General features: G+C 36.2%; 1 protein-coding gene across 3 annotated transcripts in view; it reads right to left on the reverse strand.

Annotated features, from left to right (window-relative positions):
• The window catches only part of Teh2 (tipE homolog 2 phospholipid transfer protein), a 34473-nt gene that overhangs the window by 2455 nt on the left and 12466 nt on the right, over positions 1-19552 (reverse strand). For 2 of the 3 annotated variants that reach the window (XM_073985905.1, XM_073985906.1), the window contains exons 2-4: positions 14416-14611; positions 14159-14332; positions 13845-14081 (exon numbers count right to left, since the gene is read on the reverse strand). In XM_073985905.1, coding sequence (XP_073842006.1) covers positions 13845-14081; positions 14159-14332; positions 14416-14611 — 607 coding nt within the window. Of the gene's footprint in view, positions 1-3494; positions 3781-13844; positions 14082-14158; positions 14333-14415; positions 14612-19552 lie in introns of those variants that run through there. The other variant, XM_073985904.1, reaches the window with a different exon arrangement.

Consider the following 19552-nt stretch of genomic DNA (forward strand, 5'->3'; position numbering starts at 1 on the left):
GGATGTACGATCGTTCCGAGGCGCAAACATTGATTCGGACCACTACCTTGTTGCAGCAAAGGTACGTACCCGTATAAACGTTGCAAATAAAGCACGAACAGACACAACGCGAAAGTTGGACATCGATAGGCTGCAAACACAACAGATAGCCACAGCATATTCCACTCAACTAGACCCATTGCTTAATGCGATCACTCCTTGTCCCGATAACATAACAACACAATGGAAAAATATTGCCCACTCCATGCAAACAGCCGCAAAATCCATACTTGCATACCAGATACCTCCACAAAGGAATTCATGGTATGACCAGGAGTGTCGTACTGCTACCGAAGAGAAAAATGCGGCATATAGAGCTACTTTACAATCAGTAGCAACGCGTAGCGCACGAGAGAGATATCGGGAGAAAAGGAGAGAAGAGAAACGTCTTTTCCGCAAGAAAAAGAGAGAAATGGAAAAGCGGGAGTGTGAAAAAATCGAAATGTACAGGAGCCAGAATGAAGTCCGAAAATTTTACCAAAGATTGAAACATCAAACAGATAGCTTTGGTACAGGCACATCCTCCTGTAGAGACCAGCAAGGTAATCTGGTAACATATACAGATAGCGTGCTCAGGACATGGAAGGAACATTTCTTTAATCTGCTGGTATCCAATAGTAGCGAAGACGATGATGCCACAGATCCAATCCCAGAAGAAGGTATAGAATGTATACCGCCCGCCCAAGATGAGGTAAATACAGCAATCAACCGGCTGAAGAATAATAAAGCAGCAGGAGCCGATGGCTTACCAGCCGAGCTGTTTAAAACCGGAGGCGATACGCTGATAAGGTGTATGCATCAGCTAGTTACCACCATCTGACAGGAAGAACGCGTACCCTACGATTGGAATCTGAGCATCCTATGTCCCGTCCACAAGAAAGGAGATAAGACTGTATGCTCCAACTATAGGGGCATAAGTCTTCTCCCTATTACCTATAAGATAGTGTCAGGGATATTGTGCGAACGACTAAAGCCAATGGTCAACGAAATAATTGGACCATACCAATGTGGCTTTAGACCTGGCAAGTCCACCATTGACCAGATATTTACCCTACGGCAAATCCTGGAGAAAACCCAAGAGATCGACACATATCACCTTTTTGTCGATTATAAAGCAGCATTCGACAGTCCCCTCCGATCAAAGGTATTCCATGCAATGTCTGAATTTGGTATCCCCGCAAAGCTCATCCGGCTTTGTTAGATGACTTTAACTGATACTAGGTCCTCAGTTAAAATTGGAAAGAACTTCTCCGAACAGTTCAGTACCAAAAGAGGTTTCAGACAAAGAGGTAGCCCTTTGTGTGATCTATTCAACATTTTGCTGGAAAAGGTAATATGAGATGCAAATGTCAAAATTTACACCAATAGCCACATGTTACTTGCTTATGCTGATGATATAGACATCATGGGACGAGCAGTAAAGGAAGTAACTGATACATTTTGGAAGGTCGAAGCAGAATCTGCGAAAGTGGGTCTGGCGGTAAACGGCGAAAAGACCAAATTGATGGTGTCGACGCGCAAAGCGTCCATAGAGCTCGGACCAACTGTGGAAGTTGGTACCTATAATTTTGAGGTAGTTAAAGACTTCGTCTACCTCGGCACTGCCATAAACACAACAAACAACATCACTTGTGAAATAAGAAGAAGAATTGTATTGGCCAACAGATGTTACTATGGTTTAAGTAAGCAATTTAAAAACAATGCCACATCTCGTCAAACAAAAATAACACTATACAAAACGCTGATACTACCCGTGCTAATGTATGGCTCCGAAGCATGGGTACTTGCGCAAGCAGAAAAGACAGTGCTTGGTGTGTTTGAGAGGAAAATTCTTCGAAAGATCTACGGGCCGACTTGCGTTGACGGTGAATATCGACGTCGTATGAACCACGAGCTATATAAGCTATACAAAGACATGAATATAGTTAAACGTATCGAGATGCAACGATTGCGTTGGCTAGGCCATATCATGAGATTGAGCGATGATGAACCCGCTAAAAAGGCGTATGTATACATGCCACATGGCGGTGCACGCAGAATCGGCAGGCCTAAGCTTCGATGGAGCATACAAGTGGATGAAGAAATGAAAAGGCGCGGTATTCCAAAAAGTCAAGCGAAAAACAGAGAGGAATGGAGATCTTTTCTTAGTTCGGTCTATGGAACAAATGTTCTGTAATGGCCAACTAAGTAAGTAAGTAGTATCTTACCGAAAAATATCGTTAATTAATGTCCGTATCTCACAAAATGAGTTAGAGAATCGCAGTGCAGACTGTTTTTTGCATAGAAGGACCTAAAATTTTCTTTTATACACAGTGACTGTCACTGATAATTATGCAACCTGAAATAACAAATGTAAACGTTGATAACTCGTTTCCAAGAGTTGAGATTTTTTAACAATTAAAAAAAACAATTTTGTATGCTGAAAAACTTTTGTTCAAAGCCCTGATTTTTTCCTCTATCAGGGCAATGCCGTCAAAGATTAGTCTAATATGGGCAAGCCTGGCTAATACAGGACTTTCCATATACCATTAGATTGTTTGTACGCACTCTGGACGTAACCCTTAATGATTTTTCATAGTCATTTTTTTTTGAAAATAACTTCAAAAACTAGAAATTTCTATCCAAATTGCCTGCGAAGGGACATTAATTACAATCATGCCAAAATTATGTCAGGAACATAATTTTTTAAAATGACAAAACTACTGAAAGCGATGGGGAACCAATTATTCCACCATTCTGATTACCAAAATGTCATAAGAAGCGAAAAAAAATTGGAAATTATTAATTGATTATTGTGGTGCATCATTTTCAATGCTCAATTTAAAAATGCCCCGGTAAAATTTTAGTATAACTGTACTGTAAACGGAATATTTTTGTATGCCACCTTAAAGACAACTTTTCAGCCTACAAAATTGTTTTTTGAATTGTTAAAAAATCTCAACTCGTTTCCAAGTTATCCACGTTTACAGTGACAAGCACTGTATTTAGGATGTCTTTACTCTTCTTTGTCCAATACCTTGGAGTCTGTGTCCACTATTTTCGCCTACTTTTCCTGGAAGTCATATAATTATGGTTCGGATACAGAGAGATAAGTTTCTCTTCTCTAAATCGATTTAAAAATCTATTGTTTTTTTTTTTTTTTTTTTGGATTGAACGTGACAATAAGTTGGCAGGATCGATTGCTGACTTATAAATATGTGAAAATGTTGTATCTATCTAAAAACAAATGTGCATTGATATCTAACTACATTTACTTTGGAAACTATAGGTAAAATATATATTTTTTTAATTTTTGGAAGTGTCTAACTAAGAAAAGTGACTACAAAAATATAACAAATATCAGAGTGGTGATCTACAATTAATCTTTAATATTGAAATCTATAGCCTTCTTAATGAAATTTATATGAAAAATTTCAACATTTTGAAGATATTGCTTAGAGAATAAAATATATGTATATTTCTCATATTTTTAATATTAAGTTTGTATAACATTAACATATTTTTCTTTGGTAAATTCAAACTTTTTTCAGGCACTTGCATTGGAATAAAATTTATTTATTTTATATTTTATGTTATTTTATTTTTTCTTTGGTTATTCAAATGTGCGCAAAGAAAATCGCAGAAAGTTTTTTGTTTGTAGATACAATTTCATTTTCACTGCTTTAACAATAACAACAACAATATCAATAACTAGTCAGGGAAATCGATTTTTCCGGATTACATTTCATGCAGTTAGCAATCCTGTAAAATATTTATTTTGAAATCAGTTTTTTAAATTTAGTTTAACATTTACTTGATAACAGGAAAAAAAATGAATACAAATTGTTGATTTAAAAAATAAATATATAAGATATGAGTGAAATCTAATTTTATGAATTTATTTACCACAGATTATAAAGAACTAGATAATTTTTAAGTTAACTTAAAAACATTTCCTTATATGACAAAATTTTTTAGAGTTGTGCTAACATACATGAAGTTTGTAGTATTTCATTCTATTATATTTGGCCAGATGGCTTGAATTACTGTAAAGTTGTTATGTGATATAAATAAAAATATAAACAAATCTACGGATTTTTGTTCGCATATGAAACACCACTACTTTCATTTTTGATTATTAAATTATAAGAATTGGTCTATGTAAGACTAAAATGTCCTATATAGGCTCCCATAATGGGAAGGAGACTATACTAATGCGTATGTATTTTAAACAATTAGTATTGAATAATGTGGATATATTTGCCAATGAATTCCTGAAAGAATCAAACGAAATAGAGAACAAAAATATTTCTTATAATTCATTACAAGAAACGTCATTTTCATGTAGTGTAGACTGTTTCAGGAAGTGTAGACTTCCCCTAGAAAAAAAAGTATAGAGACGGGAAACAGAACCTCCGTTAACATTTGGAAACTATCGCAGACATAGACCATTATATAAAATAATAATAAGTCATATTTGATTTTATCTAAAGGATGGAGTTTTTAAAGTATTAATTTTGAGTTTTATGAATTTCTTAATAAATAAAAAACACTGTACAACACAAAAGATAATTACAAGATAATTCGGCCAGATTATGAAAGGGAGCCGAAAAAAAGAAGACACTTGTATTGGCGTTTTGAAAGTTTACGTCGAGAAGTAACCTAAATAGGCGTGGCACGTTCCGCCCATTTCTACAGGTTTTGAAATATTCGACATCAGATTCCTTGGAATCCTCGCATTTCAAGTATAAAGTGTCTTTGACACTATTACTGACAACAATGCGGGGTATCTTTTTATGAAAAAAATTAACCCTCATGTTAGTCACTAAAGGGGTCTTTTTGGTCCCTTTTTTCAAAAATCGTACCAAAAGTAGAATCACGTTTTAGGGTTAATGATGTAGTTTATCTGAGTTTATTAAGTTTTGTCCTACAAAACTTCATCCTAGATAGAAGACGGCAAAGACAAAAATATTCTCCATCAAATTTCAATATAAGCCGCCGAATAAATGAAATATGTATTTACAATATATATCAAGAAAATATATACATCAAATTTGCCAACAAAACACCCAAATATTTTTTGAATAAATTAGTTTTGTTCTTTTTTCGAGTTGATGCATAAAAGTAACATGAAATTTAGTTCTAGACGAAAGGTGTTAAAAGAAGAAATATTCTACACAAAATTTCATTGTAAGTCCCAGAACAAACTAGATATCTAGGTAAAATACTTTGTTAAGAAAATGACGTTACAAAATTAGATATTATAGGTAGAAATTATTTGTTAAACTTTTAGACTCTTAATTAAAATTTATTCCAAACTGAGTCAAAATCTCCTAAAATACTTCACTTTTTGGGGATTGTGTTAAAAGAAGAAATATTCGAAATCAAATTTCATTATGAAACTCTGAACAAATTAAATTTGTGGCTATAATATTTAACAACTCCCGAAGCTTTTGCTTTTTATACCCTCCACCATAGAATGGGGGTATATTAAGTTTGTTACTACGTTTGTAACTACTCGAAATAATCATTGTAGACCCCACAAACTATATATATTCTTGATCAGCGTGCAATTCTACATCGATATAGCCATGTCCGTCCGTCTGTCTGTCTGTCCGTCTGTGGAAATCACTCTAGCGTCCGAACGGATTGACGTAGGTGGATGAAATTTTGGGAAAATCTATTATATGTACGTAGGATTTTTGGTATTGAAAGCGGGCTATGTAGGTCTACGCTTTCGTATAGCCCCCATACAAACTGACGCGTGACGCGTCGTCGTTTTAAGGCATTTTTAAGATATTTGTCCCATTTTACCACCGAATTGGTTGTAATTTGGTATTTTGTGTCTCCAGAGGCCAAAAAAACATTCCTACCAAAGCTGGCTTATATAGGTCCACGTTTTGGTATTACCCCCATATAACGCCCCATATAATGTACACGTCATTTTAATATATTTTAAATGTATTAGTCTCATTTGACAACAGAATCGGTTGCAACTTTGTATTTTGCATTTCCAGAGGCTAAGAAACATTTCTACCATAAAATGTTTATATAGCCCCCATAGGACGATATCTGCCGATTTTCGGTATTTTGAACGTTTTGGCCTCATTATCACACCGAGATGGCTGAAATTTGGTATTTAGCCTTCGTTTGGGGTATAAAACATTCCCCCAGAAATTCGTAGGTATAGGTCCACGCCATCATATAGCCCCCATAGAACAGTACCTTCCGATTTTCGGTATTTTGAAGGTTGTGGCCACATTAATCCACCGAAATGACTGAAATTTGTGATGAAGGGTATAAAAAGTTCGGCCCGACCGAACTTAACGCATTTCCTACTTGTTATACATAATTTAGGACCATATTCTACCGTTTTTATTCACATTTTTGTTATCTGCGGTCACAAAATATATTTTATTGATGTTTTTTCATAAAAAATCTTTAAGAAGATTATGTGTGCTCGATCCATACTGAGTTAAAATCTCCTAAACTACTTCACTTTTTGGAGGTTGTGTAAAAAGAAGAAATGTTCCAAATTAAATTTTATTATGAGTCTCTGAACAAAAGAAATTTGTAGCTATAATATTTAACATCTCCAGAAGCTGTCGCTTTTTATATATCATTTAGGACGATATTCCACCGTTTTTAATCATATTTTCGCTATCTGCGGTTACAAAATATTCTTTATTGAAGTTTTTTGATAATAAATTCTTTCAGAAGATTATGTGTGCTCGATCCAAACTGTTTTTGAAATATCTATGGTGTATATATAAGGAAAATATTGACAACCCAGATCGGACTTTGTAAAATTACGTATTTTAGTACTATAAACTAAAATAAAGTCATCATGATAAGTCGTAGGTTCCTGATATTGTATGTGAAAATTCGGGGATAGTCTACGGCTATTGTCCAGTGAATATATATCTGACATAAAAGTCCTAACATCCATGATTTTGGCATGGTCCTAAACATTATAATGATGGCAGCTACTCCTGCTCTGACAAAATTGACTGAATTAACCCTAGAAACTGACATATATTGAAATTTGATGGAGAATATTTTTGTCTTTGACGTCTTCTATCTAGAATGAAGTTTTGTGGGACAAATTTAATAAACTCAGATAAAGTACAACATTGACCCTAAAACATGATTTTACTTTTGGCAAATTCCTGGCGTTTAGGTACGATTTAGAGTTTTGGTGTATTCGGGGATCTAGAGTAAAATTTTATGACAAATAATGTTGTAGAATATTTTGATCTGATACGATCACATTTTAAAGGAGTTTTTAAACGTTTTTGAGAAAAGGGACCAAAAAGACCCCTTTAGTAACTAGCATGAGGGTTAATTTTTTTCATAAAAAGACACTTTATACCTAGGATTCCAAGAAATCTGATGTCGAATATTTCAAAACCTGTAGAAATGGGCGGAACTTGCCACGCCTATTTAGGTTACTTCTCGACGTAAACTTTCAAAACGCCGATACACGTGTCTTCTTTTTTTTCGGTCCTCTTTCATAATATGTGCGGGGTTTCTTGTAATTTTAAAAAAAGTTCAATTTTGTTGTACAGTGTAATATAACAATATTACAAGGTAGCAGTGTTTATAACTAGCAAAACAAGTGAAGAGCAGCAAATAAAGGCAAAAGAAAGTTCCTGAACCGAAAGCTACTGAACCGATTTTCCTGAAATTCCCAGGAAATGTACAGGGATGACCCCCGGTTAAAATAGGCTACAAATTTAGTTTAATTTCGGAGGGGGCGGGGTACTTATCCTATACTCTGTTTCTTTAAAAATGTTAGTTTTACAATAATTACGAATGTATCGGTTTGAAAATTTATTTACGAGACATTTGTGGTCGTGTCTCCGCCCTATCTAAGGGGATGGATTATCTCCATATGCCATATTTAAAAAAACGTTATATCCTTATCATATCGGGGCCTAGATCCGTCCACGCCTACTTTTTTTAAATATGTTATATCTCCAAAACTACTAAACTTATTTCCATAAAATTTGCAGCAAATGCTACGGTGGTTGCGCCTCCGTTCTTTCTTGGTGCTCAAAGTCCCGACCATTTTTAAGTACGTTATATCTCGAAAACTAACGAAACTATTTTCATGAAATTAAGTGAAATGTGCCATGGTACAATGGTAAATTTCGGAGGTGGCGCGTCATCTCCCCTATTAAGAAAAACTATATATTTACAAATTTCCTTAATGGTGAGGTTCAAAATATAATCGATTTAGGATAAAGATAGGGGACAGGGACGATTATAATAGCAGCAATGGCCGAAATATTTCAACAAAGTCCGTAAGAGAAAAGAAAGGTTACAGCAAAATCTGTTGATAAATTTAAAATCCTCAATGAATAACTTGATTTGACAATGGACCCAAAGAAATGAGGTAAAAAACCCATTTTATGAATTGGAAATCATAAAGTCCATAAAAAGTTGTCATTAAAACTCAATACGACGGGACAGCAACGCGGACCTGGGTCTGCTAGTAAAATAATAAATTTTTATTTTGACTTATTAAGGCGAAGATCATTTTAAAGTGATATTTGATAGTAATTCTCTTTCGGGTTGAGCTGTTATGACCTAAGAGGTACGTTAAAAAAATAGGAGTAGGGTGGTTAAGTCCGATCATCAGGAATGTTATTGAATGTTATTTTAGTGGGTGGACGAAGGCTAAGCTTGGAAAACAGCATTTCTATTCAAATCATTCGAAAATTGTATATTTCAATAATTTATTTAATGTCCGATATTTAATTCCAAACTTTTCCTATAGTCCGACTTGGCTGGCAACCTCATTTTTCAATGCTTTATTACAAATACTATGACAGCTATTTTCTACCTTTATTTGTATTTGTCATTCTGTATCAGAAGATTTTGATCATCAATATTTGTCATCGGAAGCTTTGAGCAGTTGATGGTGGCTCAGAACGCTAAGACGCCAGCAACCATGTCACTTGGTTGTCGGAGACCCAGGTTCGGATCCCAGCCCGGTTCATGCTGAAATCATTTTTATTTTGCCTTATTAAGGCGAAGGTAATTTAATAGTGATATTTGAATTAATTCTCTTTCGAGTTGAGCTGTTATGACCTAAGAGGTACATACATTGAAAAATTAGGAATCCAATGAAGTCACTGATATTAAATAAATAATTCGAATATACAATTTTTGAATGAGTTGAGTATAAATGCTGGTTTCCAAGCTTAGCCTTCGTCCACCCACTAAAATAACATTCTAATATGCCGAATGGAAGGTCTTAACCACCCGTGAAACGTAGCATAATGGTTGAATGTGTGGGACTTTGGTGGATTCCTAATTTTTCAATGTACGCCTTAGATCATAACAGCTCAATTCGAAAAAGAATTAATTAAAATAATAAATTTAAAAAAGAAAACCAATAATAACAAATATAACAAATTATTTTATTTTTTGAATATATTGCCAATATTTTATTTTGTAATAATTATAAAAATATAGACTTAAAACAGTTTTATTAGGAATTCGGCATGCGCTTAACATTAAAAACAAAACTAAGAAAATTGGAAGCCAATGGCTTTTAAAGATTTAATTTAGTTGATTATTTTTAGTTGTTATTTTCGGATACAAAACCAATTCACATACAATCCAAACAGCATGCTATAAAATTAAAGCTTTTCATATTTTGTTTATAAATTTCACATTAATCAGAAACACATTGAAACTACATAATTAATATAAGTCAAATTTAAATAACCATAAAACTGCATAAGATATGTAATAAGTTAATATATGTATGTAAGTATATGAACTAATAATTTCAGTCTATAGTAAAAAAATCTATGAGCAACACATACACTCTTGTTTCGCTTTAACATTAACATAACATTATAGGTTTTTTATATCTGATTATCATTCTGTGATTTGCAAAAACCATTATATCCTACACCGTTGTGTGAGAAAGCATTATAACACAGTAGGACATTGAATCTGCGATGACCATTTCATCAACGAAAAATTTCAAAATTGTCTTTAAACAAGACAGTGTCACCAAATTTGTCACTCTTCCATGTGCGATGTGTGACAGACATTCTGAACGAAAATGTCTTGCAATGTACAAGTTAATGTTCATTTTATCGTCCATGAAGACTCGCTTACCTTGTCGCTCAACTTATCGTGCACGAGTTTTGCTACATTTGTGTGAAAATGTCGTCGATGATCGCAAAGGGCTGTCGTCGAGCCGTCTTCAATTGATTGGATACAACTTTAAAGACACATAGCAGACAACTTCCAACTGGGAATTTCACTACAATATAATAACGGTTCCGGGTGACGTAGGTGATGGAATATACCAAGGAACGGTCCTGACCGGCTTTAACATGGCAAAGCCCAGGATTTATCTTGGTCCCTCTTTCATTTCAAGTGGACACTGACACCCGATAACATGTGCCGCGCGCTCACCCATAAAAACGTTAAAAACTTGGGTTTGGGCGTCGAGTTAGTAACCCTCCCCTAGAAAAAAACAGCCTACTATGAAAAAACGAACAAAAGAAAAACAAACCCCTCTAAAGTTGACGAACCCCGCAATCGTTTTAAGGACCATGATCTGCGAATCTGCACATGGAATGTTCGCACTCTTTATAAAGAAGGTGCAGTTTACGCATTGGCAGATGCACTTGAAAAGTACAAGGCCGACATTACTGCCATACAGGAAATACGATGGAATGGGAAAGGCGTCACAACAACACCTAAAGTTGACGCACTGTATTATAGCTGCCATGACACAAAGCATTGGTTGCGGCTTTGTAGTTGGTAGGAGGTTAAAACATCTGGTCTCCAGCTTCACCCCAGTTAATGAAAGACTCGCTGCAATTGGATTAAAAGCAAAATTCTTCAACATCAGCTTTATTTATTTATTTATTTTACGAGCGCTTAGAAGAAACATATGACCGTTTCCCTGTCCATGATATTAAAATTATACTAGGCGATTTTAATGCCAAAATTGGAAAGGAGAATATCTTTGGCACAACAGTCGGGAAATTCAGTCTCCACAGTGAAACATCTAACAATGGCATGAGGCTGATAGACTTTGCAGCTGCAAGAAACATGATAGTTAGCAGTACCAGATTTAAGCATCTCCATATTCATAAGGGCACATGGCTGTCGCCAGATCAAAGAACAAGAAATCAAATTGGTCACGTTGTGATAGATGGAAGACATACATCAAGCGTGTTGGATGTACGATCGTTCCAAGGTGCAAACATAGACTCGGACCACTACCTTGTTGCAGCAAAGGTACGTACCAGATTAAACGTAGCAAACAACGTGCGAACAGACACAACACGGAAGTTGGACATCGGTAAGCTGCAATCACAACAGATAGCCACAGCATATTCTACTCAACTGGCCCGACTACTTAATCAAAGCACTCCTCGTCCCGATAACATATCAGGACAATGGCAAAACATTTCCCACTCCATGCAAACAGCCGCAAAATCAGTACTTGGATACCAGAGACCTCCACCAAGGAATCCATGGTATGACCAGGAGTGTCGTTTACTACTTTACAATCAGTAGCAACGCGTAGCGCACGAGAGAGGTATCGGGAGAAAATGAGAGAGGATAAACGTCCTTTCCGCAAGAAAAAGAGGGAGATGGAAAAGCGGGAGTGTGAACAAATTGAGATGTACAGGAGCCAGAATGAAGTCCGAAAATTATACCAAAGAGTCAAGCATCAAACTGATGGCTTTGGTACAGGCACATCCTCCTGTAGAGACCAGCAAGGTAATTTGGTAACTGATACAGATAGTGTACTCAGGATATGGAAAGAACATTTTTCAAAACTGTTGGTATCCAATAGCAGCGAAGACGACGAAGATACCACAGTCCCATTCCCAGAAAATGGTATTGAATGTATACCGCCCAGCCAAGATGAGGTAAAGACAGCAATAAATCGGCTGAAGAATAATAAGGCAGCAGGAGCCGATGGCTTACCAGCCGAGCTGTTCAAAACCGGAGGCGACACGCTGATAAGGTGTATTCATCAGCTAGTTAGCACCATCTGGCAGGAAGAACGAGTACCCGACGATTGGAACCTGAGTATCCTGTGCCCCGTCCACAAGAAGGGAGATAAGACTGTATGCTCTAACTATAGGGGCATAAGTCTACTCCCTATTGCCTACAAGATCGTGTCAGGGATATTGTGCGAACGACTAAAGCCTATGGTCAACGAGATAATTGGACCATACCAATGCGACTTTAGACCTGGCAAGTCCACCATTGACCAGATATTTACCCTGCGGCAAATCCTGGAGAAGACCCAAGAGATGCAGATCGACACCTACCACCTTTTTGTCGATTATAAAGCAGCCTTCGACAGCCCGCTGCGTTCAAAGGTATTCCAAGCCATGTCTGAATTTGGTATCCCCGCAAAGCTCATCCGTCTTTGCAAAATGACTTTAAGTGACACGAGGTCCTCAGTTAAAATAGGAAAGAACCTCTCGGAAGAGTTTGGTACCAAAAGAGGTTTCAGACAAGGAGACAGTCTTTCGTGTGATCTCTTTAACATCCTGCTGGAAAGGGTTATACTAGAGGCAAACGTCAAAAGAAGTGGCACAATCTACACCAATAGATTATGCTGATGATATAGACATCATAGGCCTATCAGTAAAAGAAGTAACTGATACCTTTATGAAGGTCGAAGGAGAATCTGCTAAAGTGGGTCTGGCGGTAAACGGTGAGAAGACGAAGTTGATGGTGTCGACGCGCAATGCGTCCATTGAGCTAGGACCGACTGTGGAAGTTGGTTCCTATAATATTGAGGTAGTAAAAGACTTCGTCTACCTCGGCACCTCCGTAAACACAACAAACGACATCAGTTGTGAAATAAAAAGAAGAATTATATTGGCCAACAGATGCTACTTTGGTTTAAGTAAGCAGTTCAAAAGCAAAGCCACATCTCGTCAAACAAAAATAACGCTCTACAAAACACTGATACTACCCGTGCTGATGTATGGCTCCGAAGCCTGAGTACTTGCGCAAGCAGACATGGCAGTGCTTGGTGTGTTTGAGAGAAAAATTATTCGAAAGATCTACGGACCAATCTGCGTTGACGGTGAATATCGACGTCGCATGAACCACGAGCTGTATCTGCTGTACAACGACATCAATATTGTTAAACGTATCGAGATGCAGCGATTGCGTTGGCTAGGCCATATCATAAGAATGAGCGATGATGACCCCCCTAAAAAGGTGTATAAACACGGACCGCTTGGCGGTGCACGCAGAATTGGCAGGCCAAGGAATAGATGGCGCAAACAAGTGGATGATGAGATGAAAAGGCGCGGTATTCCAGAAAGCGAAGCAACAAATAGAGAGAATTGGAGATCTTTTCTTAGTTCGGGCTATAGAATAAATGTTCTGTAATGGGCCAGCTAAGTAAGTAAGTAAGTATGTTAAAAATAGCATTATCCAAAAAAACAAATCATTCTACTCGAAGTTTAGTGTAATAATAAAAGGGCGTCAAAATGCATGTGTTGCTCTAAGGACGTTATCTAGCCCATGTATTACTAATTTAATGTTTTCAATAACTATATAAGTAACTTTATGCTAAATAAAATACGAACAACAAATTAATAAAGAAACACATTAAAATAATTCCTTCATGTTTTTTGTCATATTCATTCTTGGAATTTGTGTGATTGTGTTAGGATTAGGTTGGGGATAGCCATATTTTGACAGAATAGTTATGGAAAGTTAAAAGTGTTGGAAATTTTTTGCTTAAGTTTTTTTCTTGGGGAATGTAATATATGAATCGAGTATTGATTTATTAATTTTGCACTCACTCTTCCTTTGTGGGAAATTTTTCGGCATACACCCGGGATGATTTGTTGCAGGCATTATCGCAACATGGACAATACCAATAGCTTAGAACACCAATGGATAGAGCAAACAGCACCGTTGGTATAATCAATGACAACAGCAAATGAACTAAATTATTTTCCCATGAATAGCGGCCAATAACCACCTCGGGATAAGCACGACTATAATAACAGGGGAAGGGTTCACCAATGTGTGAAAAGCTGTGAAAAAAATAGAAATTAAGAAAAAATAAGGATATGTATAAAATCAAAACTCTGTTGTCGCATCCCAAACATACCCATACTGCTGGGCAAAGACACTGCAATTTGTGGTTGGTGGATAACCACATCCTTCGGAATTTATTAAGAATCTAGTTAAACTAACATCCCAAATGACCGTCTCCAAGTCACGTGGATTCTTTTCCCATTCATGGTATGGAATTCGTGTATAATTCACATACAATTGGTGACATCTGTGAATAAAAATACAAACATATACACACATACATATAAACATTTTCGTATTTGGGGGAATTCAAAATTCCACTTAACTTACTTATTCGGTGATGATGTACAGCCCTCTCGACACGAGCTCCATGTACAATTTTTAATACCCGATGCCTGAATGTGTTCGATGACAATGCAAGTTACCGGCACCGGGTCATAGTCGGCAATTATGGTTGATATAGCGGGATCAACAACGAACGGTATTAAAAATAGAAATGTGAAAACCGATAATATGGCTGTGGTACCTGTAAACAAAACAAAAAAAAATGAGTGAATGAATGATAATAATGCAACAACAAATTGCTAAGGAAACATTTCAAATCTTCCGTCTCTTATTTCTTAATAACAAGTAAAATATGTAAACAAGTCAGAACGGCTTTAAGTTCGGTCGGCCCGAACTTGTTATACCCTCCACCACTAGTGGTATTTAAGTAAAATGAAAAAATTAGTTTCCTTTTGTTTATGAAGAAGATTTATTACCATATTTCAGCCATTTCGGTAAAACAATCTCGCTTACCGTCAAAATACCGAAATTCGGGAGGTACCGTTCTATAGGGCTATATCAAAACGTCTATCTATACCGAACAATTTCTGGCGTAAAGTTTTTATATTCAAAGAAGAATAATTATCAAATTTCGATATTTCAGTAAGATAATGTGGTTAAAACCTAAAAAATACCGCAAATCAAGAGTTACGCTACTATACACGGGGCTCTTGAAGCAAATTTAAATGGATGTTGCTTGCACCTGTGAAGTTTTTGCAGATTCTGAAACTACAATGTTCATAGTTCAGAAAAATCAAGAAACAAAAAAAAAAAAAACGCCGAAGCGCTTTTTAAATAAATCGCGATTCAAGTTGATATTTTTACGGGTTGTTTAGATTTTTGCGATTTTGCTTGGAAACCGCAAGTCCTATCAAAATCAGAATAAAAAAAATGTTGCAGCTATCAAAATTCTCTACAAGAGTGACCTTCATGATATTTTCGTAGGTTTTACCATTTTTGAGATATAGAAGTTCAAATTGGGACAAGTCTCCTTATAAAACAACGCTACACTGCAATTTCCCAACTTAAACGTATATATCTCAAAAATTGTACAACCTAAAAAAAAATAAATTGGCCAATCTTGTAGAGAATTTTCACAGCTACAAAATGTTCTTTAGTCCCATTTTGACATGACTTCCGGTTTTCAAGCCAAATCTTGAAGACTTAAGATAAAAACCTAAAAAATTTGAACTGAACCTCTATATCTCTAAAATGGAAAAACCTACGAAAAAAACCTAAAGGTCAGTCTTGTAGAGAATTTTCACAACTACAACATTTTTTAGTCCCATTCCGATATGACTTGCGGTTTCCAAGTAAATTCGTGAAAACATAAAAAACACCTAAAAATAATTTTGACCGCGATTTATTTAAAAATCCCTACAGCAATTTTTTCTAGTTTTGGGATTTTTCTCATCTATGAAAATTGCTGTTTCAGAATTCACAAAAACGTTCCCTGTGTAAGCGTTTTTCATTAAAAGTTAGTTAAGGCGAACCCTTCATGATTTTGTTTTATAAAGGGGCGAAACAGTCAGTGATTGTTTCAATTTGAAGTTCTATATCTCAAAAATGGTAAAACCTACGACTCTTGTAGAGAATTTTGATAGCTACAACAACTTTCTTTATTACCATTTTGATAGGACTTGCGGTTTCCAAACAAAATCGCAAAAACCTAAACAACCCCTAAAAATGTCAACTTGAATCGCGATTTATTTAAAAAGCGCTCTGGCGATTTTTGTTTTGTTTTTTGATTTGAACATTGTAGTTTAAGAATCTGCAAAAACTGCCCAGGTGCAAGCACCTTCTATTTAAATTTGTTTCAAAAGCACCGTGTATACTGATAATTTTTTCTGGAACATTGTATAACCCAATGAAAGACTAAATACGTAATTTCGGTGGGATATTGACGTCACATCTTTCACAATTACGAAAATCGGGAGGAACAGTTCTTCTATATCGAAACGTGGACCTATACCGAGAAAATTCAGTCGGAAAGGGGTTTACTTCCCACATAGACTAAATACCAAATATTAGCCATTTCGGTGGGTTGATGTGGCCACAACCTACAAAATACCGAAAATTGGGAGGTACCGTTCTATGGAGGCCTATATAAAGGCATAGACCTATACCGACAAATATCATATGGAAAGTTTTATACCTCAAATGAGAACTAAATACCAAATTTCAGCCATTTCGGTGTGAAAATGAAGCTAAAACCTTTAAAAACACGGAACTCGGGAGGTACCGTTTTTGGGGGCTATATGAAGGCGTGGACCCATACCAGCAAACATCTGGGGGGATATTTTATACCCCCAACGAAGGATAAGTACCAAATTTCAGCCATTTCGGTGTGATTATGAATCTAAAACCTTCAAAATACCGAAAATCGGGTGTTGCCGTTGTATGGGGGCTTTATTAAGGCATGGACCTGTACCAACAAATTTCTGGGGGAGAGTTCAATACCCCCAACGAAGACTAAATACCAAATTTCAGCCACTTCGGATGAATATTGAGGCCACAACCTTCAAAATACCGAAAATCGGGAGGTTCTATGGAGGCTAAATGAAGGCGTGGACCTATACCGACAAATTTAGAGGGTAAAGTTGAATACCCCAACAAAGACTAAATACCAAATTTCAGTCATTTCAATGGATTATTGTGGACATAACTTTCAAAATACCGAAAATCGGGAGGTTCTATGGGGGCTATATGAAGGCGTGGACCTGTACCGAAAATTTTCTGGGGGAAAGTTTCGTACCCCCAACGTAGACTAAATACCAAATTTCAGCCATTTCGAAGAAATATTGACGCCACATCTTTCAAAATACCGAAAATCGGGAGGTACCGTTCTATGGGGGCTATATGAAGGCGTGGACCAATACCAACAGAATTATAGGGGAAAGTTCTATACCCCCAACAAAGACTAACTACCATATTTCAGCCCTTTCGGTGTGATAATGAAGCTAAAACCTTCAAAATACAGAAAATGGGGTGGAACCGTTCCAATGGGGCCATATCAAAACGTGAACCGATATATCCTATTGGCAATACCCAACATCCTAGGAGTAATAGAAACTTCTATACCAAATTGCAATGCTCTATCTTAAAAATTGCGATCTGTATCGTAATTTCAACAGACGGACGGACGGACAGACATACTTTATATGGTCTCCGATGAATATTTCGATGAGTTACAAATGGAATGGCAAATTTAATTATACCCTCCATATTATGGTGGAGGGTATAAAAAGTAGAAGTCAGAAATATACCCTCAGCCTGTGACATAATGAAAACAGCATTTTTTTTCAAAGCATTACTATTGTAATGAGTAGAGCGAGAACTATCCGATATTAAGTTTGCAATTTAACCGCGACCATGTGTGAACCTTTATTTAAACCGAAATATTGGAACTTTTGTGGGAGAAGATCCAGAAGAAGTGGGCCGATATATGTAGTCCAACTTCGAATTTGTCGTAAGTTTGGCAGAAGGACTACTATGCGCTAAGATTGATTAAAATAGAGGACTAAGTTTAATAGCTGTAAAAGGTGGCCGTAATGTTTTTACAGCTTTAGAGTAATTATATTAGTCAGTATAGACTTACCATCGATAATAATTGTACTGTCGTAATATGAGCCGTTGTACCTGTTGTAAAAACAAACCATGCATATTTTCGAACAAATTTGGAATTGAGTGGACCGATATAGTTCATATTCGATCATGATTTAAACGTGAAAGAAATAAGAAGATGCGCATAGGTTGGACTAATGTCAATCTCTCGTTTCGATAGTTATCGGCACTTTAATTGGTCACAATGAATTTGTGTCAGGAAGCGTAGACGAAAATTTGAATTTGAAAATTTGAATTTCTACTGGCCAGTACGGAAGAAGTGCACCAGTGTGGCCCATCACTGAACTTGATCTAACTTTGGACTAAATATTGCGAGAACCAAATCTTGGCCCAAATCTTTTCTAGAGTTATAGTGCGCTCCAGCCAGCCGGAAAGATAGATAGTCAAACAGACGGACAAACATGGCTAAATCGACTCAAAATTGTCTGAAGTGCATTTCGTCAAAATATACTTGTGGTCTAAAACCATTATTTCGATGAGGCTAATTTTTTCGTATCAAAGTGTATATACTAGAGTTATGACTTTTTTGCAACCTAGTATCCCCGCATCATATTATGATAAGTTTTTACCCAAGATTAGATAAAATCTTAATTATAAGGTAATTCGAAAAAAAAACTCAGGCACAAAGTCACTAGAAAATTTGTCTATATGACCTTTTTGACAAACTTTCATTTTAAGTCATTTTAAGCAAATATGTATATAGTTGAAAATAAGCTTTGGAGCCACACTATATAACCAAAATTGCATAATCTTTTGTTTCTCACTAATTGTATCATCATATCATTACACATATATGAGTTTATATTATATATAATTTAATTTAATATATCACATCGATTAAAAGTGGTTTCAATATTTAAATGGAATAAAAGTTATTACAGTCAATAATAGGCAAAAGGTCATTCATTCGTGCAACAGGAAATATTTTTTGAATTTTTTTTTTCAAAATTTTATTTTTTTCGAAGTGGTTTGTGACATTTTTTAACACTTAAATAAAATGTATTTTAGTAGCCAATTAAAATAACATCCGCGCCTCTTCGAATCAGACAGCTTAATGTCGCAAAACGTGACTGAAATCCTGTCTTCCTTTTTTCCAGGGTTCGAGAGTGACTTAGCCGTTGCCCACAATTCATTTATTCCGGCTCCAATGTCGGAACTGCTGGAAAATTTGGTCTCATTTCGGGTATTAGACACCTGCTTGTCTAATATCGAGCGTTTGCAGCAGTGGTGAATTTTAGAAAAGTCCTCTCTGCTACCCGGAAATCAGAAGGGTTGGGAATATCTCTGAAGCGATGAGTAGGCTAATTAACTTTCGCATGATTGATGAAAGTTCAGAGGTGATAAAATCGGGTAGTCCGCTGATCGAGATAATTATAGGGAGATGGTCTGCCAGGTGGCATCATTTCTCACACCATGTGGCACGATGGTTATACCTAGCGAACTGTAACACTCTCCCCTAATTCTGGTACGAGTATGGACGCACAGTGGTCACACTTGTATGGGAAGGCGCGACAAAAAT

This window comes from Musca autumnalis, unplaced genomic scaffold (assembly GCF_047663935.1).
Source record: "Musca autumnalis isolate F117 unplaced genomic scaffold, ASM4766393v1 scaffold_4, whole genome shotgun sequence".
In the NCBI taxonomy this organism is placed as follows: Eukaryota; Metazoa; Arthropoda; class Insecta; order Diptera; family Muscidae; genus Musca; species Musca autumnalis.